The sequence below is a fragment of the Pygocentrus nattereri genome, chromosome 4 (genome assembly GCF_015220715.1).
Source record: "Pygocentrus nattereri isolate fPygNat1 chromosome 4, fPygNat1.pri, whole genome shotgun sequence".
NCBI classification, from domain to species: Eukaryota; Metazoa; Chordata; class Actinopteri; order Characiformes; family Serrasalmidae; genus Pygocentrus; species Pygocentrus nattereri.
Window position 1 is genome coordinate 33,722,081 of NC_051214.1, and position 16,833 is coordinate 33,738,913.

Here is a 16,833-nt window from a genome sequence, read left to right on the forward strand (position 1 = left end):
GATAATTATTTAATTTCGACGGGGTGGTGCTATTTTAATCAGCGTAAGTTTTCTAGTCCTAACGGTACTGCTTTAGCGGCCCAGGAAACTCAGAGACCAATCGCATTCGTTGTAAATATCACACGTGATGCTACTCAGCCAATCAGATTTGTGTATTATGATTAGTGATGCACAGATTAGAGGAATGAGGTGAAAAACAGATGTCGGAGAAGAAAGTCAGTCAGAGGGAAATTATTTTACATGATGTACTCTAAAAAGAGAAAACTGACAAATATTCTTTAAATATGACTGAATTGTACTGGATTTTACATGCACTTGTTCACTATGTAAGATGTTGATATACCTAATAGGCTACTTCAGTAAACAGTGTATGGCACTGAAACATGGTGCAAGTTAGACATTATGATGTTCCGGACCTTTGCTTAAGGATATTTTCTCTAACCGGACCTTATTGAATTTTGATTAAAGACCCCTGCACTAGACATTTCAGCTGTCTGGATTCATTTGGTGCATCTAGTGAATTGTGAGCTATCAAGAAGCTAAGCCATCACAACAGAAAAAAAGTAATCTGGAGCTAAATATGAGTCCTTAATATGTACTTGAGTCAAATGTGGATTATTTTCCTCCTAAATATGATTCAGCAGAACTAAACATGTTTTAATTGTAAAAATACACAACAAAATGTAGATGCCGCAAAATTTTAACGTATAACTTGGAAAACATAACTTGCTGCTACCCACTACTGGTGATAAAGGCCTAACTTGAGTGCCTTCAGTGGATCTTTTCCCATGTCAAATTTAAATGTTGCTGCCCTCTATTGGCCTTTTTCAGAATAACAATATAGTCAGCCTCGTACAAGGCTAAGAGAGCAGGAGAAGTTCTTAGTGATATAGACAAGTTATGCTGACTACCGTTTTTTTAACTGGTTGACTAAGCTCTGTGTAATGTTTTGGGCATTACCTGGTGAGCATGCTTTTTCCTGTATGCAGATAAAACTGTTTAGATTCTAATAAGATGTTTGTGACTTTCAGATATTGGTGTACTATTTGTGATTTCAGATGCACTGAAAACCATTTTGTTTTTGCTGGTATTTGCACAGATCTGTTAACTCATTTAAGATGTCTTGAATTCACTAAAGAAAAAAAGTTAAAAAGGATCAAGGAAGCATGGAATTTGGCCATTACCCTCAAAGCATTACACCATTTTTTTCTGGTTCTTCCTGTCAGCTGTCTTCTTCAGTTGAATGTTATGCAAGTGGATGCATTGACTGATGCAGCTGCCTCCAGCTTGTGACCCGGACTTCTCTCTTAGTTATAGCATTTCTTGTAAAGAATTATGGAGTTTATTCCCAATAAGTTATTTTACTCTCTAAGCAGTTATATCAAATATGCATTGTCAAAAACTCTTGCTCCATTCTTTAATGATGTTGAAACTTTGTACCTAACATCTCAGCAGAGTGTATCTAAGTTTGCAGCTAGTTTATCTGCACTGTGTCAGCATCTGTACTGGAGTCTATCCACTCCTTTACAGTAAGCTGCACATTTCCAACCATTTTGGCTCCCTTTAGCTGGCCGTAACTTTTGGGTTAGGAGGCATGACCAAAGAAATGAAATTGCTTGTCAGACATGTAATCATGAAGTTGCCGGACAAATGGCCAGAGTGGAACTAGTGCAGTCTACCACACAGCCCTGTGTATATATAGCAGCAGAGAGTAAGAGGCAACAATGCAGACTATGAGTTTAAATGAAAAAAAAGAGAGAAATTTTATATATATATATATGGTGGTGCTTTCACACTCGTGGTAGCATGAGACGGATTCTACAACCCACACAAGTGGCTCAGATAGTGCAGCTCATCCAGGATGGCACATCAATGCGAGCTGTTGCAAGAAGGTTTGCTGTGTCTGTCAGCATACTGTCCAGAGGCTGGAGGCGCTACCAGGAGACAGGCCAGTACACCAGGAGACGTGGAGGAGGCCGTAGGAGGGCAACAACCCAGCAGCAGGACCGCTACCTCCGCCTTTGTGCAAGGAGGAACAGGAGGAGCACTGCCAGAGCCCTGCAAAATGACCTCCAGCAGGCCACAAATGTGCATGTGTCTGCACAAACGGTTAGAAACCGACTCCATGAGGATGGTATGAGGGCCCGACGTCCATAGATGGGAGTTGTGCTCACAGCCCAACACCGTGCAGGACACTTGGCATTTGCCAGAGAACACCAGGATTGGCAAATTCACCACTGGAGCCCTGTGGTGTGGGTTGGCATTTCTTTGGAGGGCTGCACAGCCCCCATGTGCTCGCCAGAGGTAGCCTGACTGCTATTAGGTACCAAGATGAGATCCTCAGACCCCTTGTGAGACCATATGCTGGTGCGGTTGGCCCTGGGTTTCTCATAATGCAGGACAATGCTAGACCTCATGTGGCTGGAGTGTGTCAGCAGTTCCTGTAAGATGAAGGCATTGAAGCTATGGACTGGCCCGCCTGTTCCCCAGACCTGAATCCGATTGAGCACATCTGGGACATCATGTCTCGCTCCGTCCACCAGTGCCACATTGTACCACAGACTGTCCAGGAGTTGGCGGATGCTTTAGTCCAGGTCTGGGAGGAGATCCCTCAGGAGACAATCCGCCACCTCATCAGGAGCATGCCCAGGTGTTGTAAGGAGGTCATACAGGCACGTGGAGGCCACACACAATACTGAGAAGTTGGATCAGCCTGTAGTGTGTTTTTCCACTTTAATTTTGTGTGTGACTCCAAATCCAGGCCTCCATTGGTTAATAAATTTGATTTTCCATTGAAGATTTTTGTGTGGTTTTTATTTTTTTTTCTGTAATTGTATTTCAATGAGAATATTTCATTCATTCAGATGTAGGATGTGTTATATGAGTGTTCCCTTATTTTTTTGAACAGTGTGTGTGTGTATATGTATGTGTGTGTGTGTGTATGTATGTGTATATATATATATATATATATATATATATATATATATATACGTGTAATTTTATTTATTTATTTTTTTTATTTAAGCAGGTCTGCCTACCAGCAGCCCACCTCGTACCGGCCACGGCTGCTTTTAACAGGGCCTCAGGGTTCAGGCCAGAGCACACACCTGGCTCCTGCCCTGCTGCATCACCTTGACAAGTTCACTGTGCACCGCCTCGACCTGCCCACCCTCTACTCAGTCAGTGCCAAGACCCCAGAGGAGTCCTGCGCTCAGGTGAACACTCATGCTTCCCTCTAGGTTTTGCTATCAATTTTTCAGGTTAAGCTGTACATTTCATTGGCAAGCTGTTTATCGCTCTTTTTTATGACAGCGATGTAGCGTTTCAATATATTATAGAGTATTAAATGTGTTGCTTTAGGAAGTAATTAATCTTTCTTTTAAAATGGCTGTCCACAGAAACGTGTTGATTAGAGTTGTCCCATTTTACCATCTCAAGAGTCAAACTTTTATTCTTTATCCTTTAGCTGAAAAGATTGTCAAAGATTCATGTTAAGACACCAGATCATTTGTTTAGACCAAAAATGCTTTGCAGGAGTTCTCATTTTCATGAATTGTGAATACTTATGATTCCAACTTAAAAGGAATCTCTTCATGAATGGCGCAGTCATTGTAATCTGGCAAGAATTGAGCATTAGAACAATTTGCCTGAAAATCATATCTGCTTCAATAAGATGTGCTGATATTTATTAATGACATGTATCTCAGTATTCAACACACAGTATTGTTATTGCAGACACTTTACAATACCATTACTGCATTTTAGTCAAACAGGTTGATTTTTTTTTTGTTACAAATTCATACACATTTATGGAGCTTAAAATTGGTAAAAGTGGTATCAGTACACAGAGGGTAAATTACATTCATATTTTAACATGTGAAGCCTGTTTAAATAAAACATTATCGAAATGTAATTTTACCTCAATCTACAAAATGGCACTAATGAGACCAAAGGTTCTGTCTTAGTCTCAGTTACTAATGGTGCGTATTTTATGGTTTTCTCGTCTCTTTCTTTGTTTCCTCGTCCAAAGCTTCTTTATATTGTTTGACTGTGGCACAACAAAGCCTGCACAAACATCCAATACATTTTTACATAACTTTGTAAAACTCTCTTTATTATATTTGTTACTGTTCCTATAAGATAGTTATATGTCAGTTACCTCTGTTTTGATTGGCTGCGTGGTATTATGACTCATTCTGAAAGCTTTCTTTATAACTTTGGTGCGAATTGGGAGGTTGCTAAACTGCTGTAGGTGGAATAGCAGGAGATAATATTAGACAAAATATTAGATATCTGATGAGATGGGCACCATAGCAACAGTGTAAGAATAGCACAGACTAATGTTTGTTAGCAGCAGCTGAAAGGATTGTGTTTGTGCGTGTGCTTGACTCCAGGTGTTTCGGGAAGCGCGGCGGAGCGTGCCCAGTGTAATCTACATGCCCCACATCAGTGACTGGTGGGAAGCCATCAGTGAAACAGTGAAGAGCACCTTCCTCACGCTTCTGCTGGACGTTCCCTCCTTCACACCAATCCTCATCCTTGCCACGGCAGAGAGCATCTACCAGCAGCTCCCTGAGGAGGTGAGAAAGTACTTTAATTAAAGTTGATTATTGGCTAATACCAATCCAGCTGGAAAATAAAAAAATTTTATATATCTTGAATGTGAGACTCCAGCAGAGTCTCACATTCAAGCCAGTACCTGATCTCCTGAAAAATTTCTGGATTGGCTGCATTCCTGATTATTTTGGATCAGATTGGGACTAAAGATATGTCAGCATCAAATGAACGTACTTTGACATAGTTCATCAGTGTCCGACTTAGGCCACATAAAGTATGACGTGTTCATTTAATCATATGACAGTATTGATGAGCAAAATATATACTGGTAATAGCAATTGTTATTTTAACGTGTTTCATATTTTATACAAGCATCTGTATTCTTGTAGTGCATGAGTATATTAATTTATTTAATCCCTTGAAATAAGTTTATTTCCATAGTGTTGCGCTTATATTTATTTTGGAGCCATTGTATTTGTAATGTTGTGTCTGTTCTGTGCTATTAGCTCTTGTTAGATTAGTTTAGTGTTCATTTCATCGGTCCCTTCATTGCTAAAGACAAAGTTGCCAAAATAAGTTAAAATTTACTTCACTCAGAGTCTGAGAAACATGCTGCTCCAGCCAAGCCTGGCATCCCCGTCTCTGCTGGAGTCTCACATTCAAGATGACTACGTGAAATGAGATAAATGTGTTTGGGCATACTTTTGATTTCATCCATGCTGTTGGACAGGATAGTTGTGATAATTAACCAGCTTTGTTAGTCCTTCATTTTGAAATGAAATGATTTTCAATTAAAGCTGCTCAGTGAACTGCATTTTAATCATTATCGTGATATGACTTTCCACGATTAACACATCACAAAGTGGTAATAGAGCATCTCAAATTATATTATCCATACTCTGCTAGAGTGCAGCATTTCAGAGCATAGACATATTTGTGTAGTTGGTGCAATTAGCTTTGAGAGCAACATTTACTTTTTGTTTTATTCATGTAAACAGCTATGCCATTGTTATCTTCTGGCTTATAAAAGTACCAGAAGACTAGTGCTTTATGAAATGTGTCAGACAGAGATGATTACTGTCATGTTGATCAGAACAAATCTGAACCACCACAAAGTGCTTTTTAAGATATCACTTATATTCCTTTTACTTCCCAGCTGACAGTTTTTGTAACAGCCTCACAATGCATGTTTGTGTTGTTTAGTACTACTTAGAAAAGTGAATAGTGATTTTGTAATTTTGTCATTTTTGCAATTCCTCAGTCTCATAACTATATAACTTATAATGTGGAGTCATAGTGGTTACTGAATCCAATATGTGACGATTAATAACTGAATAATAAGACTGCAGGTTAAACAATTAAAGGAAAGATTACAGTGATGCTGCTTTTAATCAACAAACAGTGGGGAAAGCATGTCGGATAAGCAGTATATTGCCTTTACTCTTGTCTGCTGCTGCATAAACCTAGTGATATTAAACAGATAATGAATACATTTGGTAATAATCAAATGATAAATTCTTTTGAATAAACTTAAAATAGTTTTTGATTGATTGATTGCACAGCAAAAACATTTATTTTTCAGTGTCTTTACCCACTGGACATTGCATTTCTTATATAAAATGTATTTTTCTTATACAAATGTGCAGTTTTACATTTTTGAATAATATACATCACATGATCCAACAACTTTATTGTAAATTTTGTAAAATTAATTTTAGATTGATTTTGTGCTACTCTGGTGCAACTGAAAATTCATCCTTACATTTTTCTTTGGTTGCCTGTTTTCATTTGCTGATTTTCTGTTGACTGGGTGGCAGGGGGCAGTAGATTGCTTCGGGTTGATCCATTTCATTTCGCAAACTACTGAGTCACTAATCAGGTGGATACTGAATATGTGAGAACATAAACTGCATTAAAAAGATGTCTTCTCCCCACATATGTTGCCTGGGCACCAATGCTTACTCACCTTGTCCCTTTAGTGGGTGACCTTCATATCTGAAGGCATATTTTCAACTGGTGAAATAGAATAATTGTCTACATTCTGCTTTGATATCCAAGAAGTTAATATTTTGATCTCATGTCTAAGCAAACTGCCTTCAATTAAGGGTCTATTTATTTATTTATTTATTTATTTATTTATTTATTTAGACACAGCCTGTAATGTTATTTGATTTGCTCTGATGCTCTGGTGCTATCCTGGAGTAAATGAGGCTTTCATGTTTTCATTTAGTTGAACATTTATTCATGTGTATGTCAGCCTTCAAGCCTGCTACGACTTCAAAATGAGCCCTTCTAAATGACCTTGGCCTTATTGGTGCTAAATAAAACCATGGTTAACAGTTAAAATCTGTGCTGGTAATGCAACCACTGCTGGTTCAGGCTGGCACAGAAAGACAAACAGTGCACAGGAACACAAAATACAAGGTTTAGCCAAGGTCAATAACAGCTAAATCTTGTCTGTCCTGTTCCTTCAACTTTTTTTTTCTTTCAACTTCAAAAAAACACTTTTTGTTCCCCTTCTCTCCTTATTTTTGTCTGCCTGTGGCTGCCTTTCTTTGCCCGCTTGGCTAAGAAGCTCCAATATCAATAGGCACATTTGTTTACTCTGATGTCCTCCTTTTATTAAGTTTTATCCTTCTTTATCTGCCACTGACACATAGTAATGACACTGCTCTCCTCTTCTTTCTCTTTGTGTTTGTTTTTTCTTTTGTTTGCTCCTTTTTTTGTAACAGCCTTTATTTCGGTCTACTTTTTTCTCTTCTCATATCCATCATTGCTATTTTTCCACCAAGGACAACGAGTGCTTTACAATCAATTTCCTGGTTTGGAAGAAAACAGAGTGAGAAAGAGAGAGGAGTGCAGTGTGAAAGCACACATCAAAAAAGAGCCTCCCTAATTATGCCAATGGGGTGCTGCTCTGGCAGGGCCATGATTTCACCCTGGGAAGAGCAGTCAAGAGCCTGCAGAGACACATGCTGGGAACCCAGGCTACCTAGAGTGCGCTGCTGGGGGCATGATTGGCTGGTGGCGAAGCCCTTGATCGTAGCCCTGACAGAGAGAGTGCTGCCCACCAGGTGGGCACGGGAGTACAGGGAGGGATACAGGCCACTAATTATATTGACAGAAGCTGCTTGCTCTTTCTCTCCAAGGTATGTTCATTAAAGGCTGACATTGTTCCCAGAAAGGAATATTTATAATTGATTGTAGATGAGGTTATCTCTGTTATTTGCTTATAGTGTCTGTTGTGGCATGGGATTCAGTCCATTTCTGTCTGTTTAAATCTGATGCATGCTGTTCTGGAAAAGAAGAGATTTAGGGGCAGATTTACTAAAACAGGTGCCAATTACTGATGTTCTACTGACACGTTGCACTGTGAGATTGGACAATTTATCAGCAAAATTTTTTTAGTTAATTATGTATTTATTTACTTATACTTCCTTAATTTTATTACAAGTCTTGACTCATTTGGTCTAAAAGTGCGTTTATTTTCTGAAGATTTTGACAAAGCAATGGCTAAGTCAAAAAAAGATTTATTAGGTAAAGCGGAAGTATCATCATTGATCATTTCCACCTGAGCCATTATTTTGCGAAAATAAAACTATTATTACTACTTGTAACTAGAAAATAAGACTACGATTACTTCTAGTAATCTTTCTTGAAGACTTTCTGTTTCAAAACATTTTCCATTAGGGCAGATGAGCTGAACTTGAATTCCCTGCTGAGTGCATTTGGAAACCATGCAAGATTGTAAAATCACTGTTTAACTGCATGCATCTTGGTTGTTTGGGAACTGCATGGTTTTGAGCTGATAACAAGTGTAACCTCTTAGCTATGTCCACTGCATTGAAGGCTTGCTTTTCTGCAGCAGAAGCACACAAATTAATTACTACACTCTTTGAGTGTAGTAAGATTACAAAAAGTTTTAGCAACCAGCAGTTTATACACTATGTTTCTTGTTTGGTTTTAGGGTTTGTTGTTTTCTTAATCAAATTAAGGGAGATATGGTGTGGCAAGTGTCCACAATTTTTATGCTTATTATAAAAAAATGTGTTAAACAAACACTGTTTTCTTTGTCTCTGAGCGCAAACGGTGGCATCCGTATTGGTGTCAAAGATAAGACAAGCTTTTCACAGGTATTAAATATTGCACAGTCAGTATGTAATAACTGTCTTAATAAATCGGATTAGGTTCATTATAATCATCTACTCCCAGTGTTCTGCGCTTTGAGACGGAAGCTCCTATAAATGCATATGCAATGCAAAATAGCAGCGACAGCCCCTTTTGTCTTATTACGGGCACTAAAAGCTTTCTAATGCCGAAAGGGTATTTACAACTGCACAGAATGTGATGAAGTCTGACCCGTACAGTGTTTAGCTTCTGGTTATAACTCTTTGATGAGAAGTGTGCTTTTAATGTTACAGACTATGTTAGTGTCTCTTGACCTGTTGTCTAATAATATACAAATGGTTCATATAAAAATTGTTTGTTTTAATTACCCATTTTGGAATAGACAAAAATTTCAGAGCACTCAGTTTTTTTTCTCTCTTACCCAAGCTTCAAGATGGCCTTCAATTCACTCTTACTCAAGCCCTGAAGTTGTTCTGTAGTGGGAAAAATGCTAAAAATTGACCCTTTGAATCCTAAAAGGCAGTATATGGTTTAAAGGACCTTCAGACCTCCTTCACTGGAGTTGTACATTCTTTAGATTGCCTTGCCTTGGTCTGAGAGCCCACTCTTAATCTGGCTGGGCATCCAGTGCTGAGGCACAAGCCAGTGTGGGAGCTTTGCAATAACACCAAAAACTCACATAATAAGAGAGCTGAATCTTGGTGTCTGTAGAGCAAATCATTCCAGCTTCACCTTTGTATGTTGTCTGTGTGTGTCTGTGTGTGTCTGTGTGTGTCTGTGTGTGTCTGTGTGTCTGTGTGTGTCTATGTGTGTCTGTGTGTGTGTAATATAAAGAATGTGTTCAGTCGATGATGTACTCCATTTTGGGATGTGTGGCGTCAAAAGGAGAGGTGTTGATTTTGTAGGTGGAAGAGCTGTCAAAGGTGATTGTGAGCTTTTAGGTTTTGATAGATCTACTATTGGAGAGGTTACCAGCATGTGGAGATATGCGAAGGAGATTGCCGGTTGCTAACAGTTTGCCGTGTCACTTGATTTCTGGCACGTTCTGTGTGACAGCTGTCCTCTCTGCAGTGCTGCACATCAGGGGCAAGGCGTCATTCTGCCAGGTGATGGAATATTTAAGAAAAGCCTGAGCCTTTCCTGCTTCGTGTGTCAGAGGGATGAAACATGTTCTAGCACTCAGGGTAAACATCTGTAGTGAAAATAGGCAGTGCAGTGAGCCATGTGTCATTGTTTCTCCTAGGTTCTAGCGAAACTGTCAGTAGCGTCTCACCTTGTGATGGAGTTCCCAGTAAGAATGTTGACCTCTTTTTATCATGACTGCACACTGTGCACGTTTAAGCCCTAGCCTTCAAGAGTGCTTGTTTAAAAGTGATTTAATTTTTAAAAGGAAAATTCCTTGCACAATGATATTTTTTTTTTGTTTTTTTTTTTTGGAAGAACTCCCCTATTCCCAAACGATGGCAACTGCATCAAAGACTTGCTGCAACATCTAACCTATTTTGACTTCCACTGATATTGATCCCTCTGACTACATGGGGGAACCTCTGCAGTGTTTGTGGAGTTAATACGAAATCCCTGTTTCAGTCCATGCTTGCTGTTATGGTTTAGTCTGATCTGTAGGTTTTCTTGGTCCCCTGATGTCACGATAACAGTTGAGGCAAGTAAAAACATGTTTTTATAAGAAATATTTTCTCTGTTTGGAAGAAGATAATTGTTTTTCTGTCGGGAGGTTTTTTGGTCTGTTCTGTACCGTTGAGATCTTATGTTAAGTCAGATTCTTAGGTACTTATCACCCAAGAGAGAGCTAAAAAATCATTACTGGCTGTGTTTGACTGTTATATACTCCCTGGCTTCCCTAAAGAATTTGGACAACAGGGCTTTAAAACTTAGCTGAGCAGAAACAAGCCTTTGAGAAGAGGTAAAAAGTCATCCAGTCTGCACTGTTTGGAGTGCAATGTCCGGCATAGTTTAGTAGAGAATTCAATGTGACAATGGCTATACTATATAACAGTGATTGTTGTCTTCTTGCTTTTGCAGAGACATTATGCAGTGTAGAATATTTTACATCAGCAAAAGCCATAAATAGTTTTAGGGGTTGAGGGGCATGGGACTTGACTTTAGCAGGGAAAGTGCAAAAAGAACACTTTCTCATGCACAAGCATGCTTGGGGGTTGTTGGGGTTACACTAATGGAACAATGTTGTGTTTTGCTTAAGGCATAATGGCAATGTCAGGGAGTTTAACATCTGATGCTCTGAGTCCTTTTCTTATGGTATTCACTATGGTATACACTAGTTCTAAGTTAAGGGTATATCTGACATCTTAAAACTATGATATACAGATGAGAAAATATAAAAATGGAATACAAAAATTTAAATGACTTAACAAGTGTTGCTATTACTGCTGCCCATATCTTGACTAATCATACACAATTCAGGCATAACATTGACAACCTTGTTTCTACACTCATTGTCCATTTTCTCAGCTCCACTTACTATATAGGTGCACTTTGTAGTTCTACAATTACAGACTGTAGTCCATCTGTTTCTCTGCATACTTTGTTAGCCCCCTTTTACCCTGTTCTTCAGTGGTCAGGACCCCCATGGAACCTCAGAGAACAGGTACAATTTGAGCGGTGGGTAATTCTCATGACTGCAGTAACACTGACAATGGTGGTGGTGTGTTAGTGTTTGTTGGGCTGGTCTGAGTGGATCAGCAGTGCTGCTGGAGTTTTTAAACACGGTGTCCACTCACTGTCCACTCTGTTAGATATTCCTACGTTGTTAGTACACCTTGTAGATGTAAAGTCAGAGATGGTAGCTCATCTACTGCTGCACGATTTGTGCTGGTCATCCTCTACTCCATCAGTCGTCAAAGGACACTGCCCACAGGACACTGTTGGCTGGGTATTTTTGGTTAGTGGACTATTCTCGGTCCACCAGTGTCACTGCAGTGCTGAGAATGATCCACCACCCAAATCGTACCTGTTCTGTGAGGGTCCATGGGGGTCCTGACAACTGAAGAACAGGGTAAAAGGGGGCTAACATAGTATGCAGAGAAACAGATGGACTACAGTCTGTAATTGTAGAACTGTAAAGTTCACCTGTATAGTAAGTGTAGCTGAGAAAATGGACAATGAGCATTGAAACAAGGAGGTGGTCATAATATTATACGTGATTGGTGTACACAAGATTAGGGTCCAGTCGATTTGAAAGTGTTCACCCAATGCTGATTTTAAGGAGCTGAATTTTCAGATGACTGATAATAGCCAATATAATTTAATATGTTTGAATATTAGACAGACAGCAGTGGTTTCAGTTAAATATTGCTGTACAAACTGATATGATTGCCAGTTGAATTGTCAAACATAGTTGCTTAGCCTGTTTTACTTTACTAAAGACAAGTAGTGAGTATGGCGTGCAGCACTTCACAGTCCCTTTGAAAATATAAGAACGTGAGACCAATAAAATCTTCACAAATCAGTCATTTTCTTAGTCTTGACAGTTGCACATAAAATTGATGTTACCTGATGGTGCCATCACAAATCGTGCACCATTGCATAGTGCAGTGAACTGGAATTTGATTAAATTCATGACACACTTCACATGATACAGTGTGTGGGCTTAAGCTGATTGACGATAGCAGCATGATTTCACCTGTTATGACTGACAATGAAGTTGGGTGAAATAGCCACGCGCGACTTATTTGGTGACCTTTATAAGATGCACTGATTGTATTTGTCTCGTAATCCTTGATTTCTTTTAGCATGTGTCTGTAATATGCATTAGAATATTCTGTGGCAGTGCAAGGCAGCCACTTGTTTATTAAACCATGCCTAGATGTTTAAAGAGAGAAAGCTCTACTGCAACCTTCCACTCATGGTATACCTTGCCTTATAAAACATAAACAAAGCTTAAATTATTTTTTTTGTTGTTATGATTATAGCAGAGTTAATAAAAAAAAATCTTTTATTCTGCAAGCCTTGGTCCTTCGGTTTCCAACCATTTAAATATACATTCAAGATGATTTGTGTTCGTTTTTAAACCTTTATTTTCTAGGCAGTACATTTAGAAAGTTATCCAAATAAAAATGCACCCAGTTACTGTAATTTCAACCTGCTTTGCACTTTTAAACCAGACAGATTTGTCAGGAAAACTGTAGATCTGGCGATCCTGTGTGACTGAGAAAGAACCTGTGAGTGAAACGCCGAAAAAGTGTTGCTGGTTGCTGTAGGAACACTGCAGCTTAAAATTCTTGCTGTTAATGCAGTTTTGCTGTGGGGTAACAGTAACTGTAACCTTTAGGCTAACTTCATGGTAGTGAAACCTACAGTAAGACCTAAAAAAAGGTTAAGAAACAGCTTCATACCAAGAACTTCCAAACCTTATCAAGAAAGTAGCTTACAAGTTTCTGGCTTACTAGAGTCAGGTTTGATGTGGGTTAATAAGTAAAGGAACTGCAGAAAGACGTCCTCCACACTATATGCTAGATGTGCAGGAGAGCAGCATGACCAAGCGTGACCAAGCATTTTTGTCCCTTTTTTATATTGCCAGCAATCACTGATGGTTCCAGTATGGGATTGAAGACACTGGGGTATTTGTACATGATCTGACAAACATAATGATGTTGTATTTTACTGCAGTGAGGTTTTTGGATTTCAGAGCATTGATTTTGGTGGAAGATCATAACATTGAGGCAGTCCCTATGTGTCACATTCTTTTTAAGCTCAGTGGAGTATTTAAAATGCCTCTGTCTAAGCCAGATAAGAGTACGCTGTGATATTTGGAACTCATTATGCAGGAGTCATTTTTATAAGCCTTCACTGTAGCCTTGTGTTCACTCTGTATAAACTTCATATGAGGACAGTTAGGAGCATGCTTTGATCCAGTTAAGCAGTGCAGGTGTTTGTAGAGCCCGCTAGACTTTATAGACCAAATTTAATTTAATCTATCTGACCATAACTGTAAAATGGAACTGCGTTCATAAAAAAAAAAAAGAAAAAAAAAAGATATCTCCCCTGTGACTCCCCTGAGTCTTCTAGGCTTTTCTGAGTTTGTCATTTTATGTTTAATATGCTTTGCTTTTATGTGTTTTGCTGATCTTCACACTTTGTTTCTCTCTATGATGCCTGCTTTCTACTGTGCCCCCTCAATTGTGATTAAAACCTATTTGCTCAAATGTGCAGCTTTTTTCAGACTGATGTCAGCGTCAGGAGGCCCAATATTAACTGTAGTAATACTTTACGGAAGATGCCTGGAGCCTCTCCTCTCAATTTGAAGCAAATGTGCGCATATGAAGGAGCACCTGTCTCTGTTAGATTTTGCTCTTGGTCTAGATCACTGCCTATAAAGTACTGTATGCTTACAAACAAAAGTACCTTTTGAAGTGTTAGCTGAACAGCACACTGCTTTCCACTGTGAGAGAGAAGAAGGCATAGGAAGAATTTGTGATGTTACCTACTATGCTCTTTATTCTAAGAAACTGCTTTGGTTGCAGAATAGTACAGAAAAAGTAAATAAAATTTAAGATAAATAAATGTGCTTGTTGTCTGCCAAGTGTGATGAATGGGAAAACAAGCTGACAAGACTCCTGAAGCGTTTTACTCCACTTTTTGTTATAATGGTTGGTGTAGTTGCTGAAGTAAGGGCAATGTGTTTGATGGTAATTCAAAGGCATTCATTGTCAAGCTTTCGTGATTGCTGATATGTTTAGGCACAAATCTGTTTTTGTATGTTTAAATTATAAATGAAAATGTTACTTCACTACTGTGATTTAAAATGGGTTTAACAAGTGTGTCTGTGTGTCTATAAATAATGAATGTTTTTATTCATTTGTGTTTGTGTAGGTAAAATGCATCTTCAGTCGCTCATATGGAGAGGTGGTTTGTCTAAGAACGCCAGGAGAAGAGGACCGCACAAAGTTCTTCAGTGACCTCATACTGGTGCAGGCAGCCAGGCCACCACCACGGCAGAGGAAAAAAGGTATGACAGGACATTGCAAAATAAGTTTGTACAGTGTGAGTAGGAATCTTACCTCACAGTTCAGTTCAGTTTTGATTCAGGCTACCAATATGAGATCATGAAACAATATCTTTGATGCGTCATGAAATTGTGCTTCTTTAGTCTACATTACTTTTTTCCCCCCTGGATTTGTCATTAATACCTGGTGTTAATTTGCCTTCGCATTGCACACTAGTCATGTGTATAGACTTCTTTCACCCTATCAACTAAAATAAAAAATTGAAAAAGCAGAACTATTTTTTAAAGGATATTTTTGTTCTTTGTGTCGTGTAGCTCAGTGTTTAAATATTTCATCAGTACCCAACATTTCTGATGAAAAATAATCATTAGAGACAGTTCAGTTGAGAACCCCTGCCTAGAGCACTACAAGATGACCCACTAAATTTCCTGTCCAAACATAAAGTAACACATGGGACATCCCAGTCATTTCATAAACTTTTAATTCATGTAAACATAAGTTAATATAGCAGAGTTTAATGTGTAACTGTCTCTAAAAAAAAAAAGTCTTTTTTAATCCAAATAACACTGCTACACTGTTGCTAACTTTGTTTGAGCTGCAATTAAATTTTAAATTTTAAGTGCCAAGCTCATGTTGTACTTGCCCATACTGTTGTTAATACTAGATATAGCTGTACTAGTCTAAATGTGCGCATTTATGCTTTTAACATACATATAGGTAACATACTTTGTTTCAGTTTTGTAATTAATCTTTCATTCAGTGCTTTAGTGTAAATCCTAACTCTGAATATTGTTAGATTAGCTTGTTAGCATGTTGGCAGTTTGCCTAGGTAGTTAAACATAGATAGGATTATGTTTATTATGGATTCAAGCATTTTATTATGCATATGCTAAAATTATTACCAATTTGTGACTGCAACACAGAGCTTGCATAATCTGATTAACTTAATTCAAGACAAACATTTCAAGAGAGTACAGTACCACTCAGCGTTTAAACATATCTGATTAAATGTGTTTTTATATTATACATTTTTATCTAAAGGTTTATGCCTAGACATCTGAAAGGTTATAGAAAAGTGAAAATTGTGCCTTTGTATCAACTTATAATTTTCAAAACAAAAATAAATAAATGTTTTTTTTTCTGTTTAAATTAATAAGTTTTCCATTTACAACTTATATAACATATATAACTTATAACAGTGAAATGGAAGTCAGAGATGGAAAATGGTCATAAAATGATCCCAATTATTAAAATATGTGCCTCATTAAAAGCAAATTAGTTGATTAGAATATCTGCCCTTGTTAATGTGCCTGAGCCAATCAGTCGTGTTGTGATGAAGTAAGGTGGGTCTAATTAGCAATGTTTATTACTGTTTGTTTTCTTCACTGTTAGCTGTAGTGTTTAGGTTTGAAAATTCTTATTACATGTCTTATTACATGTAGATAACAAAGGGGAGAAATATATGAATACATATCTGACAAGGTATAAAAACATACATGTACTGTTTATTTTGTTGTTGTTTTTTTTTTTGTTTTTTTACATTACTTTGATTTTAGAGCAATTCAGAACAAATTGAGAATTTTTTTGCTTAGAGCACCTGTAAGTGCAGTCATAGAAAGAACTTTTCACACACAAAGAGTCAGAGTTTCCTGCAGTTATTAGGTTTTGTGAGAAGATCATACAAACAGCTTAGGTTACAAATGAGTGAATGGCCTTCATTGTATATGCAGTTTGCGTTTCACTGTACTGTATGTAGTCTTTCTTCAATCCCAGCACGTGTCCCATCAGCATTCTAAGGGAGCTCCCTGTTCTCCTTGCTCTGTCAGTGTTGGGTCTGTGTGCAGTTGGGATGACTGTGGGATTCGATTTACTGCCAGACTGACCAATGTTTAAAAGGATTTCACACACCACACACTGTCCCTCCAGCTGCTAAGCAGGCCCTGAGAGAGGGAGTGGAGCTGGTAATGACCGTGAAGGTTTTTGTGTGTGTGTATGTGTGTGTGTGTATGTGAGGGAGCGACGGATGGTTGGTGATGGGGATATGCTGGGGTATGATCAGGTAGAAGAGGGATGCAGCTGTCAGCCCAGTTGTTCTATTTGTAGAGGAACAGTATGGCTGCAGTAGTCATTTTTGGTCCTTTTTAAAGTGCTTGGTGTGATTTGTAGC

The 16,833-nt window shown here is 38.4% G+C and overlaps 1 protein-coding gene across 2 annotated transcripts in view; it reads left to right on the forward strand.

The window, feature by feature from the left end:
* Nucleotides 1–16,833, forward strand: part of atad2b (ATPase family AAA domain containing 2B) — an 83,899-nt gene that overhangs the window by 14,990 nt on the left and 52,076 nt on the right. Inside the window, exons 18-20 of one of the 2 annotated variants that reach the window (XM_037538012.1) lie at nucleotides 3,026–3,215; nucleotides 4,395–4,580; nucleotides 14,533–14,668. In XM_037538012.1, coding sequence (XP_037393909.1) covers nucleotides 3,026–3,215; nucleotides 4,395–4,580; nucleotides 14,533–14,668 — 512 coding nt within the window. The remainder of the gene's footprint in view (nucleotides 1–3,025; nucleotides 3,216–4,394; nucleotides 4,581–14,532; nucleotides 14,669–16,833) is intronic. The other variant, XM_017683702.2, reaches the window with a different exon arrangement.